This window comes from Leptopilina heterotoma, unplaced genomic scaffold, assembly GCF_015476425.1.
Source record: "Leptopilina heterotoma isolate Lh14 unplaced genomic scaffold, ASM1547642v1 Lhet_80, whole genome shotgun sequence".
NCBI classification, from domain to species: Eukaryota; Metazoa; Arthropoda; class Insecta; order Hymenoptera; family Figitidae; genus Leptopilina; species Leptopilina heterotoma.
The window spans coordinates 190,115-207,146 of record NW_025111181.1 but is presented as its reverse complement, the minus strand read 5'-3'; the positions used below and the strand labels follow the sequence as shown (position 1 = coordinate 207,146).

At 23.4% G+C, this 17,032-nt stretch overlaps 2 protein-coding genes across 3 annotated transcripts in view; one reads left to right on the top strand and one right to left on the bottom strand.

Moving 5' to 3' along the window:
• Positions 1-952: 952 nt before the first annotated feature.
• LOC122511064 (integral membrane protein GPR180) lies at positions 953-4,653 on the bottom strand. Its single transcript, XM_043626103.1, has 5 exons — positions 3,512-4,653; positions 2,931-3,441; positions 2,410-2,547; positions 2,079-2,334; positions 953-1,903 (listed from the first exon to the last, which is right to left on the bottom strand). The coding sequence occupies exons 1-5, from the start codon at positions 3,892-3,894 to the stop codon at positions 1,713-1,715; spliced, it is 1,479 nt and encodes a 492-aa protein (XP_043482038.1). The 5' UTR covers positions 3,895-4,653; the 3' UTR covers positions 953-1,712.
• A 6,002-nt stretch (positions 4,654-10,655) lies between these two features.
• Positions 10,656-17,032, top strand: part of LOC122511063 (single-minded homolog 2) — a 65,911-nt gene continuing 59,534 nt past the window's right edge. The window contains exons 1-2 of one of the 2 annotated variants that reach the window (XM_043626102.1): positions 10,656-11,229; positions 13,011-13,375. The gene's annotated coding sequence lies outside the window, so the exon portion shown is untranslated. Of the gene's footprint in view, positions 11,340-13,010; positions 13,376-17,032 lie in introns of both variants that reach the window. The other variant, XM_043626101.1, reaches the window with a different exon arrangement.

Below are 17,032 nucleotides of genomic sequence, written 5' to 3'. Positions count from 1 at the left end.
AAATTTATAAAAAATTTTGGCATTGCTTTACAAATCAAAATGAAAATACTTATTTTCTTGGATATTTAGTTTATTAATTTGTTCACATATAAAAGGAAAAACATTCTCCATTCGAAGTATAAACGTACAGTATAAACATATACAAATTAATACTAAAAACAATTAAATTGATTTAGATGATTCATTTTTTTTCTTACATATATTATGTCGAGCATAAAAAGAATCGCAAATTTTTCTTTTTACTCCTAATAAATTAAGAATCGTATATAAATTAAAGTCAAATCGTAAATCGAAGTCAATTACGAACAAAACAACAAAAAGAAAATTGAACTTTTTCTTACATTTATATGAGATACAATATTTTGCATATTGTGCGAACACTTTTAACAAGATCTTTTAAAAGAATTTACCTCTCACAATCTTACTTTCTCAATATTATACTTTCTGTATTTTATTTTTAATCGTTGCACATATCACTTTTCGATGAATTTTAGAATTTGAAAATTGAATTAAATGAATTTTTACAATTATTACTTCTAATAATAATTATAAATTAGAGAATTATTAGAATTTAATTATTATGAATTATATAATAAATAATACAAAAAACGTAACAATTATGGCATCACGTAAATTAATTGCGTTACACACTTAGCTATTAAAAAAATTTTCTAAATTTTTTAAATTTAACACTAGAGCTTAAAACTAAAAATTTTGAGCAGTGAAAATTCTATTTCCGTTAAAGCTTTGTACATATTTCATTCACTTTTAAAATTCTATTGCACATGCTCATTAAAATTTATATTATATGCAGTATTATTAGAATATTAATATGATAAAAAAAGAGAAAAAAAGAGAAGTTTAAAATTCTATGAGTGTCTTGGTTTTTTTATCGAGTGCTCAAATATTCTACTAAACATACATTTTCAGATGCCTTACATTTAGTTTTACCTTTTTTTTGAGCATCATATATAGTTTAATAAAGTGTTTATAAAATACTTCGAGTTATTCTATTACTTTGTGATTAAAAATGTTTCTAAAACATTTATCACTTTTAAAATATATACGAGAAACGAACAGCGAAAAATTAGCAGTCAAAATCATATTTTGACAAAAAAAAAAACAAAAATTATACAAAAAGTTTTGTCCTGTCATGAAAACTATATCTTCTTAACACTGTACAAATATTTCCAATTTAATTTTCATTAAAGATTAATCCTGCACTATTTACGTTCTCTTTCAATGATTAATAGTTATAGAAATACAATGAATAAAATATCGTTTTATCATTTCAAATATTTAATATTTATTTAAAATCAAAAAAATGATAAATCTTTCATTTGAAAATTATTAATTATTGAAAATTTAAATTAGTTTAATTATTAAAATTGGATTTACTGAAATAAAATTTTGTATTATAGTTTTGTTTTAAAATTTTCTAGTAATGATAAATGTGGGAAATTTCATGTATTTATACATGAAGAACATCTATTTTTATAATACTTTGTAGATTACGATAGAAGATATACAAAGATCATTAGTAAAAGAGTGTACAAGATATTTCAGTCTCAAATAGCACAGGTTAAAGTCTTTCCTATTACTTCCTACATGTTTCACTGTTTGGCAAATATTCATCACATTTCTTAATCATTTAATTTTTTTTTTTTTTTAAATGTACAATTAAAATCTCTTTACCTGGAATCACACATTATTTATGCTATGACTTTACTTAATTCCGATGGTTCCACATAATTATTTAACACATGTGGCGCCTCATTGAATTCATCAAGTTCATCGCCATTGTCAGCGCCTTGCGCCAATAGGAAATATTGTTCGCTTCGTGTTGGCCACAATAAATGTGCCATCACACAATACGCAAAACAGTCAGCGGAATACGTGATACCTGTAAAAATTAATTTATTTTTTTAATATTTTGTATTATTAAATATTTATCTAAAAAAAGCTAGTCAAAATTTTATCTGCGGAAATCAGGGGAAAAAATCAAATTTTTATAGTAACTCCATATAGTAAAAATTTACTATTTAAAAGATTAAATGAAAATAAAGAAGAATACTGACCTAGTAAAAGTTTGAACCTCCAAAGCGCACTAACTTGAAGGGCAATAAGTGCGATGATTGGAAGATAAATGAACCAAACGAGTGACGATGCACCAAAGTGAAGGAGGAAATTTAATTTTTGAGTATTATGCTCGTACGTCATTGTATTCCGCAATTCAAACAAAAACCAAATCATAATGATACTGCGAAATAGGAGAATAAACCATCCGGGCCATGTTTGATACTCATCAATATCCTCAATAATGTCGACTTCCGTCTTGTAAAAATAAATCAAATTAACATCTTTCAAGATTATATATTGCAATATAATAAAATATTAAACAACTCTTACCATATTCCAAACATAGAGCATAATATGTACAATCCCGTAAAAGAGCCAAATTGTGAAAACTAACGGTTTCCATGTTAATTCCATTCTCGTAACTGCCCATCCTTTGGCCAGTAGAAGCAACAACAGCATAAAGGAAGTCTGAAAATTAAAAAGATGATAAAACTATAAACATCATTAATTATAACTGTAAACTATAAACTATATTCACATCTAAATTAAAATTTAACTTAAAATAAAACAGGGCTCGAACTAGTGAAAGTATTTAAAAATACGGACTTTACGGGAAAAAAATGAAAAAAAAAATTTACGAAAAAGTTCTTTGACAATTTTCAATTATTAATTATTTTTAAAAATAATTGAAATTTTGACGAGAATTTAAAAAACTTTTTTGAACATAATTGAATTTCTGCTAAGAATTTTATTACTTTTGAAAATAATTGAATTTCTGTAATGATTTGTAATTTCTCTAGTTCGTGCCCTTTTATTAATTGAAATAAGTATTTGAAGAAAATATATCATACCCTTGAGAGAATATCAAAAATATCCCCTGCGGCTTCGAGTTGTTCGTAACCAACGCCATCGAAAGCGAATTTAATTTCATGAATAACAATTAAACACAAGGCTATGAACTCCAAAAGTAAACTCGCTGTAAATAATCTCGTGACTGGATGCTTTTGTAATCTTACTGCATACATTTGTAATGGCACTAATATGACGTAGCACAAAAAGAACAGTAAATAGAGTTCTATTGTATTCTGTCGATCATAGGAAAATTGATAACTAAAGGTATTTAAACTACTTGTATTTGGATTCCCATTCACTAGCCAAATATCATAATCAAGTTTTACATTTTGTTCGTAATGCTCCCATTTACATGTTGTCATGTTTCGATAACACGACACTAAACTAATGTACCAAAAATTTGGTTGCCACACATTTTCAATAGTAAATGTAAACTGATGATTCTTTATCACGTTCCAAGGTTGCTCCTCCTCGTCTATACACAATTTTTCCTTCGGACATGGTACACGTCTAGAAAAAATTTTATTAGTTATTAAAAGATCAATTTTAATTAATTTAAATATAAAATTAAAAAGATTACCTCAAAAAATCTTGACCCTCCTCGTTGCACTTAGAATCATAAGAACTTTGATTTAACGTATGAAACATCATTTCACAAGCTCTACTTTTATCACGAATGTCACGATTATTATAGTACTCTAAAAAATGATCTCGATCTAGAACAGCCAACGTGACAGGCACCGAGAGTTTCGATTTTGAGGTTATATTCCCAAAAATATAACCATAAGTTTCTCTCTGTCGATGTTGATCTGTTTTTTGAAAGCCAAATTTATTGAGAAATCGAAAAAATTCCTTAGTCTCAAAAGTTCCACTAATATGAGTAGCCATGACCATTGGAAATTGACATAAAAATAAAAAACATAACAAACACGACAATAATTGAGCTACTGTCAAATATTGCATTTTGGTGCTTTTTCCCTTCTGGACGAATTAATTCTGAATTTAAAAACTTCTGTCAAGACAGAAATTGCAAAAGACTTTTTAGATTCTTTCTCATTTCTTATAATCGAGGTCCTTGTGAAATTGGATCCTCAAATGCGTATAACTTTCACTTCATAAAATGTCGAACTCTTTGACACTGTTTTTCCAAACAATCCACATAAGGAACTGTTAAATATTTCCAACATTAAATTATTGTTTCAATAAATCTTCTTTTCGATTGTTAATAATGTTGACAAAATATTTATTAAAGCACTGATTAAAATGTCACTTTCTTATTGATTTTTTCCCCGCCCATTGGGGCACTGTAAATTTCACTTTCTATTATATCACGATGTCTTGCAACGTGTTATGAACGTATTTAATATATATTGGACAGAAAACACGACAATAACATTAGGACTGTTTCTTTTTTATTCTGTATATATGTAGATATTAGATAAGAACATTATTTTCTTTTCTTGTTTTTGTTTTCTTGTGATGAATAAAGAAAGACACGTCTTATGTCATTTCACACAAACTATTCCACGTGTTATTTATCAGTGGCGGTGAATTAAAATGAATAGATTTTCTCATAATTAGATAATATTTTCTACACAATATCCTTATTGTCATCTTCTTTTATCAATAAAACAATGTGGATATACAAAAGTCTTTTTAAATGACAAGTGGTCGAACATTATTGTTACCTAACCTAAACGATTTTGACACTGACACATAACCTAATCTGACAATGGAAAAGCGATATAGGTATCGATTGCATTCTGCTCTCGATACTTACTTCCGGTATTTGAATTCGAATATAAAATATTTCAAGCAAATAAAATAAAATAATGGGAAAACAACTAAAAACAAGAATTTATAGTATATTAGAAGTAGTAATTAGTTGTTTGATTAAAGAAAACAATTTTCGAAGACTATTTTTTGTATTTTTGTTGTAAAATAATAAATAAAGTGAATAAAGGAAAATCGTTTTTAAGTTTTAAATCAATGTATCGATATTTGTTTCGATTATATCTTTCGTCGATAACAACCACTTCCGGAATTTGAAATTTAAAAAACTAATTTTCAATCTTAAAAGTGTTTCATTTTCAAATTTGTTCAAATTATTGCTAAATTGACATTTAAATAATTTTTATTTTCTTAAATTGTTACTGCATTAATTAAAGTAATAATTAAAAATAATAATTAAAAAATTTTTAAATTAAATGAATTTATCGGATTTAAATTATTTAAATACATAAATAAGAAGAAACTCAATAAATTAATGTTGTTGTTGCTTTTGTCACTAAACAATTGTTTAATATTTTTATTAAATTAAATTTTTTACTAATAAACAATAATAATTTATTACTTGTTTGTAATTTTTAAAAAAAATTATTATTTCTTTATTATTATTATTATTTTTATACTTATTATTATTGTTTTAAAAATTATTGATTTATAATTTATTATTTATTAATTATTTATTAAAAAATTTATTTATTATATGTAATGTATTTTTTATTTATTATAATTATTATTTTTTAATAATTAAACAATAATTCAATTTCTTTTAAGTTGAAGGAAAAAGTGTAGACATTTTTTTAATACAAAAAAATTGATTTAAGATTATTTAATTTGTTTTTTGCAAAAACAATTGAAATATTTAAAATTTAAAGTTATTAATTTTATTCAAATTCAATTTAAATGAAGGAAGATTAAATTTAAATAAATAAATTAATTTAAAAAAAAATTAATTCAATTAAATTAAAAAAACAATATTTTAAGAAAAAAAATATTTTTAATTTAATTGAATTATTTTAATTCACTCTCTAAATTTTAATTAGTAAAAATATTTACTAACTTGGATTAGTTACTGACTTTTTGGTTCTTAATTAGTAGATTTTACTAATAAATTATTAGAAATTACTATTTATTAGTAAAATTTACTAATTTAGTAAAAATTTTTACTAATTCGAATTTTTGACTGATTTTTTGATTTTGAATTAGTAAATTTTACTAATAAATTATTAAAAATAACTATTTATCAGTTGAATTAATTCAACAACATTTTATTAATTAAATTAATTAATTTGCTATTGAATTAGTAAATTTTTCAAATTTCAATAAATTATTAGAAATTACTATTTATTAGTAAAATTTACTAATTTAGTAAAAATTTTCACTAATTTGAATTTTTGACTAATTTTTATAATTTTAAATTAGTAAATTTTACTAATAAATTATTTTGGTTAAATGAAGAAGATTGGATATGTAATCTATGTAAGGAAGGTTGGGGTACTTTTGAACATTTACTACTAGAATGTGAAGTAACAAAACAATGGACCGAAGGATTTTTGGAAGGTGTGAATGATAAAATTAAGGTATTAACAAATGAAGATGGTAGGATAGAAGTTAGTAGAGTTTTTAAGCATATTGTAAAACAAATAAAAGTGAAAGAATAATGGATGAAAGGAATGGATAATAATATGTAAAGATGGGTGTAAATTCATGTAAGGCAGTGACGTTAAATGTAATGTATATATACGTGTGAATTATTGTGAACGTAAATTTAAATATGATATGATATAATGTAAAATAATTGTAAACCAAGTCCGTTTCTGGGCCAATAGGCTGAAATAAAGATATTATATATATACTAATAAATTATTAGAAATTACTATTTATTAGTCGAATTAATTTAACAACAAATAATTAATTTATTATTGAATTAGTAAGTTTTTCTAATAAATTATTAGAAATGACTATTTATTAGTAAAATTTACTAATTCAAAATAAAAAAAATAAGTCAAAAATTCAAATTAGTAAAAATTTTACTAATTAAAAATAAATAATTAAATGTTTAATTGGCAAATTTATAAAAATTAATTAAATTTTTAATAATGATAAAATAATAAAAATCATATAATAAAAAAATAACAATATTGTTATTATTATTATCATCATTATTATTAAATAAAAAATAAGAGTACAAGAAAATATAATGAATAAATAATAAATAAATAGAGAGACAGAAAGCGATAGTAGACGATTGAATTTAATTAAAGTGCAAAATAAGTGAATAAATATCGAAATATTTAAATAAATTTTTCTGTAAAAAGAATTTCTTTTATTTTGCGTTTTTGGAAAAAAAAGAAACTATTGTCATAGGTCTGGGGAATTCCCCGCTCATTTTATATTTCACCTTGCAGGGAGATAGAGAAAGAGAGTAGAAGGTATAATAATCCAGTGCAAGGTTCTATTATTCTTTGGGTGCCGCACAGGTTGAAAATTTTTGCTAACGGGGAAAGTGTAAGATTTTGAGGGAAAAATAAATTTTTCGTGTATTGGCATAGTAATTTAGTCGTGGGAACACGGTACAGTCGACGTACTCACCGAATTGCTAAATAAGGAAGACACATCTGGAAACGATTTTCATGCCATAAAATTTTTGGTACCTGCTGAGCGTTTACATTGAACACTCTCAAGAGGATCATTAAAGGTTTTATTTCCTCTCAGAAAAATTTACAACAACCTGTATATAGGAAATTTTTCTCTTTCTGAAACCTGCCCGTATATATATACATATTTATTTATATACACACATATATATATATATATATACACACCTTGTCTAAGAAATATCACACCTTTTACATTTCTAGGATTTTAATTTTACCTGCTGTGTAAAAAAAATTTTTTTTTTTATTTCAAAATAATGTAGACGAATTCAAAATAAGGTGCAGGGGAAAATGAATGTTATGATGAACTGCGAGGAAAAAAGTGGTGCATTCAGTATTTTTTTAAAGGAGTAGTTATTCTTATAGGGGGTTTATTTATTATTGTTATTTTTCGTGTATCTTTATTTATTTATGTTATTTTTCGCATATTTTAGTTATTTTTGCTATACATTTTCGTATTTTTAATTATTTTTGTTATTTTTTGCAGATGTGAAATATTTTTGAGTTTTTTCGTATTTTCGTATTGCTATTTATTTTAGTCATTTTTGTTACCTTTTAGTATATTTTTATGTATTTATTTTTCGTATTTTTATTTGTATTTGTTATTTTCGCACCTTTTTATTTATTATTGTTATTTTTGTTAAACTTATCGTTAACATATCATTTTTTTATTTTTATTTTTTTGTTATTTCTCGCCTATTTTTAATTATTTTTGTTATATTTTTATTTAATAAGTATATTTTTGTCGTATTTCTATTCATTTTTATTATTTTTCGCATATTGTAATAATTTTTGCTATCTTTCGCATTTTTATTTCTTTTTGTTATTTTTCGTACATTTTTATTTATTGTTATTTTTATTTATTTTTGTTATATTTCGTAAATTTCAATTATTTTTGGTATTTTTGTTATTCTTCGCATATTTGACATATTTTTGTTTACTTTGTTATTTTTATCTTTTTATGTCATTTTTTGTATATTTCTATGTATATGTAACAAAAATATATTTTTGTTATTTTTCGCATATTTTATTTACTTTTTGTATATTTTATTTATCTTTCCTATATTTTTATTTTTTTATTATTTGTTGTACTTTTATTTATTATTGTTAATTTTCGCGATTTTATTTATTACTGTTATAATTGTTATATTTGTTTTTTATTATTGATATTTTGATAATAAATCGCGTTTATCTCCCCTATTGATCTTTGAATATATAATCTTTTGTTTTGGATTATTTTTAAAATTCATTTTCGGAGATTTAAATATATTTGTTTCAATTAAATAGGAAATATTTTATTTGTTTTATGTGTAAATCAAATTTTTATCAAAATATATGTATTTGTGTTTATATTAGGTCAAAAAAATTTTTTATTTTATTTACAGTTTTTTTTGGTATTCATAATTCTCGACTTATAAAATTATGTAAATAATTTATAAATTTTAATTTTATTAACAGAAATTGCAATTATTTTCCTTCAAATTTATGGATTATGATGGATAAGTGATTATTTTTACGTTATTTTACGTTATTTAAGTGAAGAAAGATGAAAGGTTCCAGTGTATCTTTCTTCACTATAGTGAAGAAAGATTAAAGGTCCTAATGTATCTTTCTTCAATATATATATAGTGAAGAAAGATTAAAGGTTCTACATAGTGAAGAAAGAGTAAAGTTTCAAGTGTATATCTATTAAGTATGAAGGAAGATAAAAGGTTCCAGTGTATCTTTCTTCACTATAGTGAAGAAAGCAACACGTATCTCTCTCTCTTCAATATAGTGAAGAAAGATTAAAGGTTCTAATAAATCTTTCTTCACTAAAGTGAAGAAAGAGTAAAGTTTCAAGTGTACATCTATTAAGTGAAGAAAGATAAAAAGTTTCAGTGTATCTTTCTTCACTATAGTGAAGAAAGATGAATAGGTTCCAGCATATCTTTCTTCATTGTACAGTGAAGAAAGATAAAAGGTTTCAGTGTATGTTTCTTCACTACATAGTGAAGAAAGATACAATTGAACTTTTAAAATTCATCACTGACATAATTGATCTTTAGAAAATATACAATTAACAATTGAAACAAAAACTTGAAGTATTCAAACTTATATTGAGGTTCAGAAGAAACTGTAGATAACTATATATATTATAGTTATCTATAATCTATAATATATCTAACTATATATTATAGTTATCTATATAGTTTCTTCTGAACCTCAATATAATAAGTTCCAGATATCTTTTCTTCAATATTAGTGAAAAAAATACACTTGAAACTTTACTCTTTCTTCACTATATCTATATAGTGAAGAAAGATACACTGGAAGCTTTAATCTTTTTTCTCTATGACATTGACATCATATTGTTCTTTTAAAAAAATATAATTGTCAATTATTAAAACAAAAAACTCGAAGTGTATTTATATTGTGTAGAGGTTCAGAAAAAACTATATAGATATTTATACAATTATCACTTACCTTCCACAATAATAAAAATAATAACACTTCCGACTTATCCAGTTTCGACTGCTTTTTATTATCATCTTCTTTTATTATACACATATAATATCCGCATACAGGAGAGAATATTTGATCATTTTTCACATAATGTTCCTCTTTTCGAAGTGTAGTGTTATTATATATTTGTGTGAGCAATTTTTATAAAAAAGAGAATGCTGAGAAAGGATTTACCCCCGCGTGTGAGAATAGAATTCGCTTTCTCTTTGTCTCCCTTTAAATATACATATACACACACGGACATACACAGAGACACATATATATATATATATACAGATAAATACACTGTATATACCTCATTTTTAACCCTGTTTTGTGAGGGCAAAAGAGGGTTGAAAAAAAGGAAGTGAAAAATATAATAAGATAAAGAAAGGTGGAAAATCTGATGGTGGGGTTGCTATACATGGAGTGGTTGTGAGGCGTGGCAACTGTACCAACCGACCCATTTCCTCTGTTGTATCTGTCCAATGGAACCAAGAGGCGTTATCTCCCAAGCAACACCAACATGTTTCATCAGGTTCACTTCAATGTATATGTTCTTCAAACGAGCGTATCGGAGGGGGTACGGCGAGAGGAGAGAGAGAGAGAGAGAATGAGAGAGAGTGAGAGAGAGAAGAAATAAGGAGAGAGAAACAAGAGATAAAGAGAGATAGAGAGAGAAACGAGAGAGTGAATCAAAAGTGTGAGAGAAGGAGAGAGAGAGAGAGAGCCGACGTGTGAGAGAATGAGGAGAGAAAAGCGAAGGGGGAGAGGAGAGACCAGAAAGGATAATACATAACTCAGAATACATATAGCATTCGGTACCAAGAAGAAGGGAATATGAGGCTTGCTTGATTGTTGGTCCATGCGCTGCGGGGAGTCCCTCGTGTACCGTGAACCCAGTTGTAACCCAAAAAAAAAGTACGGCACTGATTTTAATTGGCCTATACGTGTACTCCTTAATTATTCCAATCTAAAAAACCTCCATTAAGAACAATTGATAACAAGATCTTCTTCTCCCATACAGCATCCCTGCGAGGACATTTTATATCCTCAAAGGGAAAATTTTGCGGATATTTTTATTCTTTACCCTCTTGTGATTATTCATTCAAAACAATGTAAATTACCGCAACATTATTTACTGTTTCATGTATTTTTTAATTAGTGATGATAAATGCCAAATTATCGCATTAGATGCACTTGCACCTAATGTGAATGTTACGAAGGAACTTGACTTTTGCAATTATTGCTGATGTTGCAAATTAGAATGGGAAAATTTTAGTGAAATTGTGCAACGAGCAGAAGAAACACAGTGAATATCCCGAATGTGTGTGTGTGTGACGCTTTTTAAAAAGACGTGCAAAAATAAAGTGTAATAAATTTTGTTTTGATTTACTTTCAAATGTTTTGCATCGTTTGATAATGATGATTAACATCCAGAGGGTTTTATTTGAACTGAGAATAATTGGAGTTGAATGAAAAGTATACTTGTTTCAAAGTTTGCTATAATTTAGCTCAATAAGCTTAATTGATTGTTTCTTTTAATTATATTCAGCAGAAATAATATATATTTTTACTTGAACACTAGAAAGAAAGTGCTAAAATAACTGATTTCAGTATAGTAAAACACAGAACCGAAGATAAAATCGGTACTAAATGAACCCCGTTGCTTTTGCAGTAAAATAAAAATTTATTTGAACTAAAAAAAAGTCTGCTTGAGTCGAAGACGAAAGTCATCTCTTGATAATTAAATTTTTGATGAATTTTGAAGTTTTGCGAAAAAATGTTGATGTATCCACAAGTTCTGAACGTTGAAGGAAACTTTGGCGGCAGTATTATAAAAATTTTTTAAATTAAAACCCAAAAAGTTATGATACTAAATAACAGATAAGAAAAGATAGAAAATTTAGTTTACAAATTCATGCTGATTTCGTAATTAGCAACATGGAATAAAAATGTTTACATTCAAACATCAAAGAAAAGGCGTGTAATAAATATTAAAAACACTTCTTGAAACATTTATTAGAGACAATTTCTTGTTATTGGTATAGGCATAATATACACACACGCAACACTATAAAAATTTATTAAGTTCTAAAATATTTGGAGACACCTTCTTTTGTTTATATGCTAATTTGCTAAGATTTCTTCTTTACTTTATTTTTATTTACTCTATTTCTTTTCTATTCTATAATTATTTTTTCTTTATTTTAATTCTTCTTTATTTTATTTTCATTTATAACATATCAAATTCCCGCGGTCCAACTTGCGGACCATTATAATTTAATTTTTTTTAACTTTTCTAAACTTATATTCTATAATCAATTTAATTATTTAATTAATACCACCGAGTGATAAATTCCTAAATTAATTAGTCATATCTGTCGATAAGTCTCTCTTGCCCCTTCGAATAAAATTTTTATAAAACATTCGATATAAATGAAAAATTTGATGATTGGACCTTTTTTTTAAGTCTCTTCAGATTCAATAATTGTCGAGAGTCATTTTATAGACATTAAAAATTTACTAAAATTTAAAAAAAATTATTTTTAATTTAAATTATAAATGTAAATTATTACACGCGAAAACAACTTCAAATGTTTTGTTGATGAATGATAAATGTTTCTATAAATCATTATACCAAAAATGTATTTATTAAATCAAATTGAATCAAAAATATATTTTGTTATTTGAGTTAATTATTATTTTGAGCGTTCAAAAATATTTTGGTAGATAATCGTAGTATAAAATTCTGCAATTAAATCGCAGTTGAAATAAAATGTACAATACATATACACAGTATTTGATAAAATTTACAGAGTATATATAATCAGCATTAAAATTAATTAAAATTAGTACGAGCGTATATAGATGACTTTTATCTCTACGGAAATCAAATTTCGCTGACTCAGAACTGAGGAGTACCTTTCTTTAATAGCAATTATTATTTACAAATAGCATTTTTTTTTTACTTTTGAGTCTTGAAAATCTTTAAAGATAAAAATAAAAAAGTAGATAATAGTGAATAAAAATAAAAATATAAATAAAAATACAGAATATCATAAATTTTTATATAAACATCATATTTATACTGTTACATAATAATGAACAAAAATTAATGCAAAATTTTTGTTTTTAAATTTTCTTCCCTAGATGATTAATGATTTACTTGATTACACTAAGTGAGACACATTTGTCTATAATATTATATATATCAACATAAGTGGTGAGTGAGTGATTAATATTTATATGAAAAAAAACTACAATCGCATCAGTGAGTGGACAATTTTTCTCTAAAATTCGATAAAACATAGACGCATACGAAAGATGAGGTGGTTGGAACTTCTCGCTTTCAGGAAGAATATGATTCGAATAATGAAAGATTTCCGAGTGAATTATTTAATAAGACTATTTTTAAAAAGTGATTGTTAGCTGAAAGGCTGTCAGAGAAAAAAAAAGAGAGAAATATAGAAAAACAGATCCGTCGGCACTTAATGAAGAGGTTTATCATTGGAAAGGTATGGCTTATTATATTTATTTATGGAATAATTTATTTATTTATTTAAATTATAAATTATTCTACATAATTATTATTGTAATAATTATTACAATTCTTTTAATAAAAATTGACTCTCTAAATTTAAATTAGTCACCTTTAAGATATATTTCTTTTTGCCAGTGTATATATTATATTAGTTTGAAATTTTCGCTTTTGAGTTAGTAAATTTTACTTAATAAATAGTAAACTAATTTATTAGTAAAATTGACTTTTTGCTTTTGAATTAGTAAATTTTACCAAGAAATAGTAATTTTTACTAATTTAATAGTAAATTTTACTAAGAAATAATCAATTTTACTAAGAAATAATCAATTTTACTAAGAAATAGTAATTTTTACTAATTTAATAGAAAAATTTACTAATTTAACAGTAAAATTTACTAATTCAAATTAGTAAACATTTTTATTAATTCAAATTTATAGAGAATTTGAAATTTACAAATTTTGTATTTAATAAGAAAGCATCAATAATATATCTAAATAATAACTAAATAGTATAATTATAATTTATTAATTAGTTCGATATTATTATAAATAGTAACTAAACAAAATAAATAAATCAGAAGTGCGATTAAAATTAAGTATAAATTTCGGTGAAACATTTTATTTATTCTAATTTAATAAATTGAAAAAACCGAATAACCATAACAAAAACGTTTTTTGAAATACTGTTTCAAATACAGAAAAATTTAACAATAGTAACAATTATCAGTTATTAGTATAATTAACAGTTATCTGAAAATGTGCAAATGAACATTCACAGAAAACAGAAATATTTGACTCAGAGTCTATGAAAATTATTATATATTTTTTGTCAAATAAATTATATTTGCGTCAATATATCAATTTTAATTATTTCAAATAAATTATATTTGCTTCAGTAATAAATTTCCATTGTTTCAAATAAATTATATTTACCTTGTATAACAGTTAAGTTTTAATCGTTTCAAATAAATTAAATTTGCCTTAAATAAATTTTAATTGTTTATTTAAAAAAATTATATTTGATTTAAAAGAATTAATATTTTTTTGAAATGAAAATTTTTGAAAAAATTTTTAGGAAATGAAACAAAATAGAAATTTAAACATTATGTTATATATATATATATATACAAACCAGAAAATAAAACGTATATCAAATAAATATTTAAGAACAAATGAATATTTAAAAATTAATAAATATTTAAAAACAAAATTATATTTAAAACAAAAAATTATATTTAAAAACAAAACTATATTTAAAAACAAATAAATATTTTAAACAAATATCAATAATTCATTATGATCTGAGACAAAAAATATACTTTTATTTAATTCAAATAAATTTGTAATATTTGGTTCAAATAATAATTTTTTTCTGAAATTCGGAATTGTCATTTAAAAATTAAAAATCGCAAAAAAATGAGCTGTAATTTTGAAATTCAATGAATAAATTCGTTTTTTAAAACACATATTATATATATAGGAGGTTGCACATAAATTTGTGCATGAAATTTGTGTGCAATGTAAAGAGCCATATGTAACAGAAATACAATAGGGGTAGGTCTGATCGGCACGCGCGACGCTTTGTCACGTTCCTAGATATATAGTGTGACTCGTAGCCCTTGAAAGTCATGCTTCATTTTATATTATAATAAATGATTAGCATCATTGACAAAGTATTAATTTGAGCCTCGAAAAAAAATTCTACACTTTTTTCGATTTATAAATTTTGTTTTTTATAAGCCAAAAGTATAGTATTCGCACGAATATATATAGAATATAATTATTTATTTATAAATATAAAAATATATTTGTTTAAAAATATTTTTATATATTTACTACTTAAATAATAAATCTGCTACACTTAAATACTAGTAATAAATTAAATAAAATAATACTAAATATTATTAACAATATTTTTTTGACTTGGCGGAGGTTTGATAAATTTCTTGACATTTAAAATATTTTTTAATATTTTCTTTCAATATATTTTATTGTTTATTTATTTATTTATTTTTATTTATTTATTTCTAAAAGATAAATATTTAATTTGATTAAATAAAATTATTTTTGTCTTAAATATACCTACTAACTTATTAATTTGATTAAAATAAAATTTTTTATTTGCCACAAATTGAAGTTTATTTAACACAAAATAAGATATTTTGATGATTTGAATTAAATGTGTAAAAAATATTATTTATACTTTAAATTAAAAAAAAAATTGAATTTATTTGCAAGTAAAATTTGAACGACAGTGCGAATTTCACAACGTTCATTATCAATTATTTAAAAAAATATTTTTCTACTTTACTTTTTAATTATTTTTGTATAAAAAATATTTTCCATATATGGTTTTTTGATCAAAATAATTTCAAAAGAACTATAAAACAATTTACTGTTTTCGACAGAGGAAAAATAATTCTTTTCTATATTAATCGTTCTCATCATTTTGTCAACTTCACAAATGTAAAGTTTGAAGCAAAAAAAAGGGAAATTATTTTCAACAAATGAAAATTGAAGGCGAAAATTATTTGCAAAAAAAAATAAAAATTGAAAGAAATAAAAATTGTAATAGAATATATAAATATATAGAAAATAATAAAATTTGCGCCACAAATGAAATTTGAAATAAATAAAATTTGAAATAATGAAAATTGTTGAAAAAAAGAAAATTGAAATAAAATGAAAATTGAATAATCAAAAAAATTTGAATGAAATAGAATTTAAAACAAAATTTAGAAAAATAGAATTTGAAATAAAATGAAAATTGAATAAACAAAAAAAATTTGAAAGAATAGAATATTTGAAACAAATGAAATAGAAAACTGTAACAAATAAAATTTTAAACATAAATATTTATAAACAAATATTAAACTATTTTATTAATATTTGTTTATAAATTTATTTTGTAGTAGAATTCAAAGAAATTTCAATAGAAATTTTTATTTTTCCTTTTGAATTGAATTAAATGCTAACAATTTTCACTGAGATTATTTTTTATCAAATTCCATGCATATGCACTTGCAATTCAATAAAAATTAGAAACAACTGTTTTTTCCTTTAAATTTGTGTTTCAACAAATACATAAACAAAATTGTATATATATATATATATATATATATATATATATATATATATTATAGTTTTTATTTGTTCGTAACCGATAATTTTTTTTGTTTAAAAATTCCTTTTGTTTTACATATAGTTTGTTATATTTTCAGTCACGAACCCGATAACATGTATCTCCTTCTTTGTGGTGTAAAATAACTTTTGAAACATTGTTTTACACAATTTCACTAAATATCACATATATACACATAATATTTGAGTCCCAAGTTCATTTACAAATATTCTAAATATTACACATAATTGATTTTTAAATTCAAAAATCAGTGAATTTTTCACTGATAAAATTGGATAAAATATAAGTTTATAATTTATAAGCAGTAATTTATAATTTTTAATCTTTGATATTTATAATTTGTAATCTACAGTTTAAAATTTATAATCTACAATTTATAATTTATAATCTTTAATTTTTAATCTACAATATTTATAATTTATAATTTTTAATTTATAATTTATATAATTTACAATTTAAAATTTAAAATTTATATTCTGTATTTTTAATT

What these genes read in the sequence shown, in the direction of transcription:
- LOC122511064 (XM_043626103.1), bottom strand. Translation starts at nt 3,894, where the DNA reads ATGCAATATTTGACAGTAGCTCAATTATTGTCGTGTTTGTTATGTTTT. An exon ending in TTTTTGATATTCTCTCAAGG is followed by an intron (nt 2,548 to 2,930) that starts GTATGATATATT and finishes TTTAATTTTCAG; the next exon opens with ACTTCCTTTATGCTGTTGTT. An exon ending in TGCTCTATGTTTGGAATATG is followed by an intron (nt 2,335 to 2,409) that starts GTAAGAGTTGTT and finishes TATTTTTACAAG; the next exon opens with ACGGAAGTCGACATTATTGA.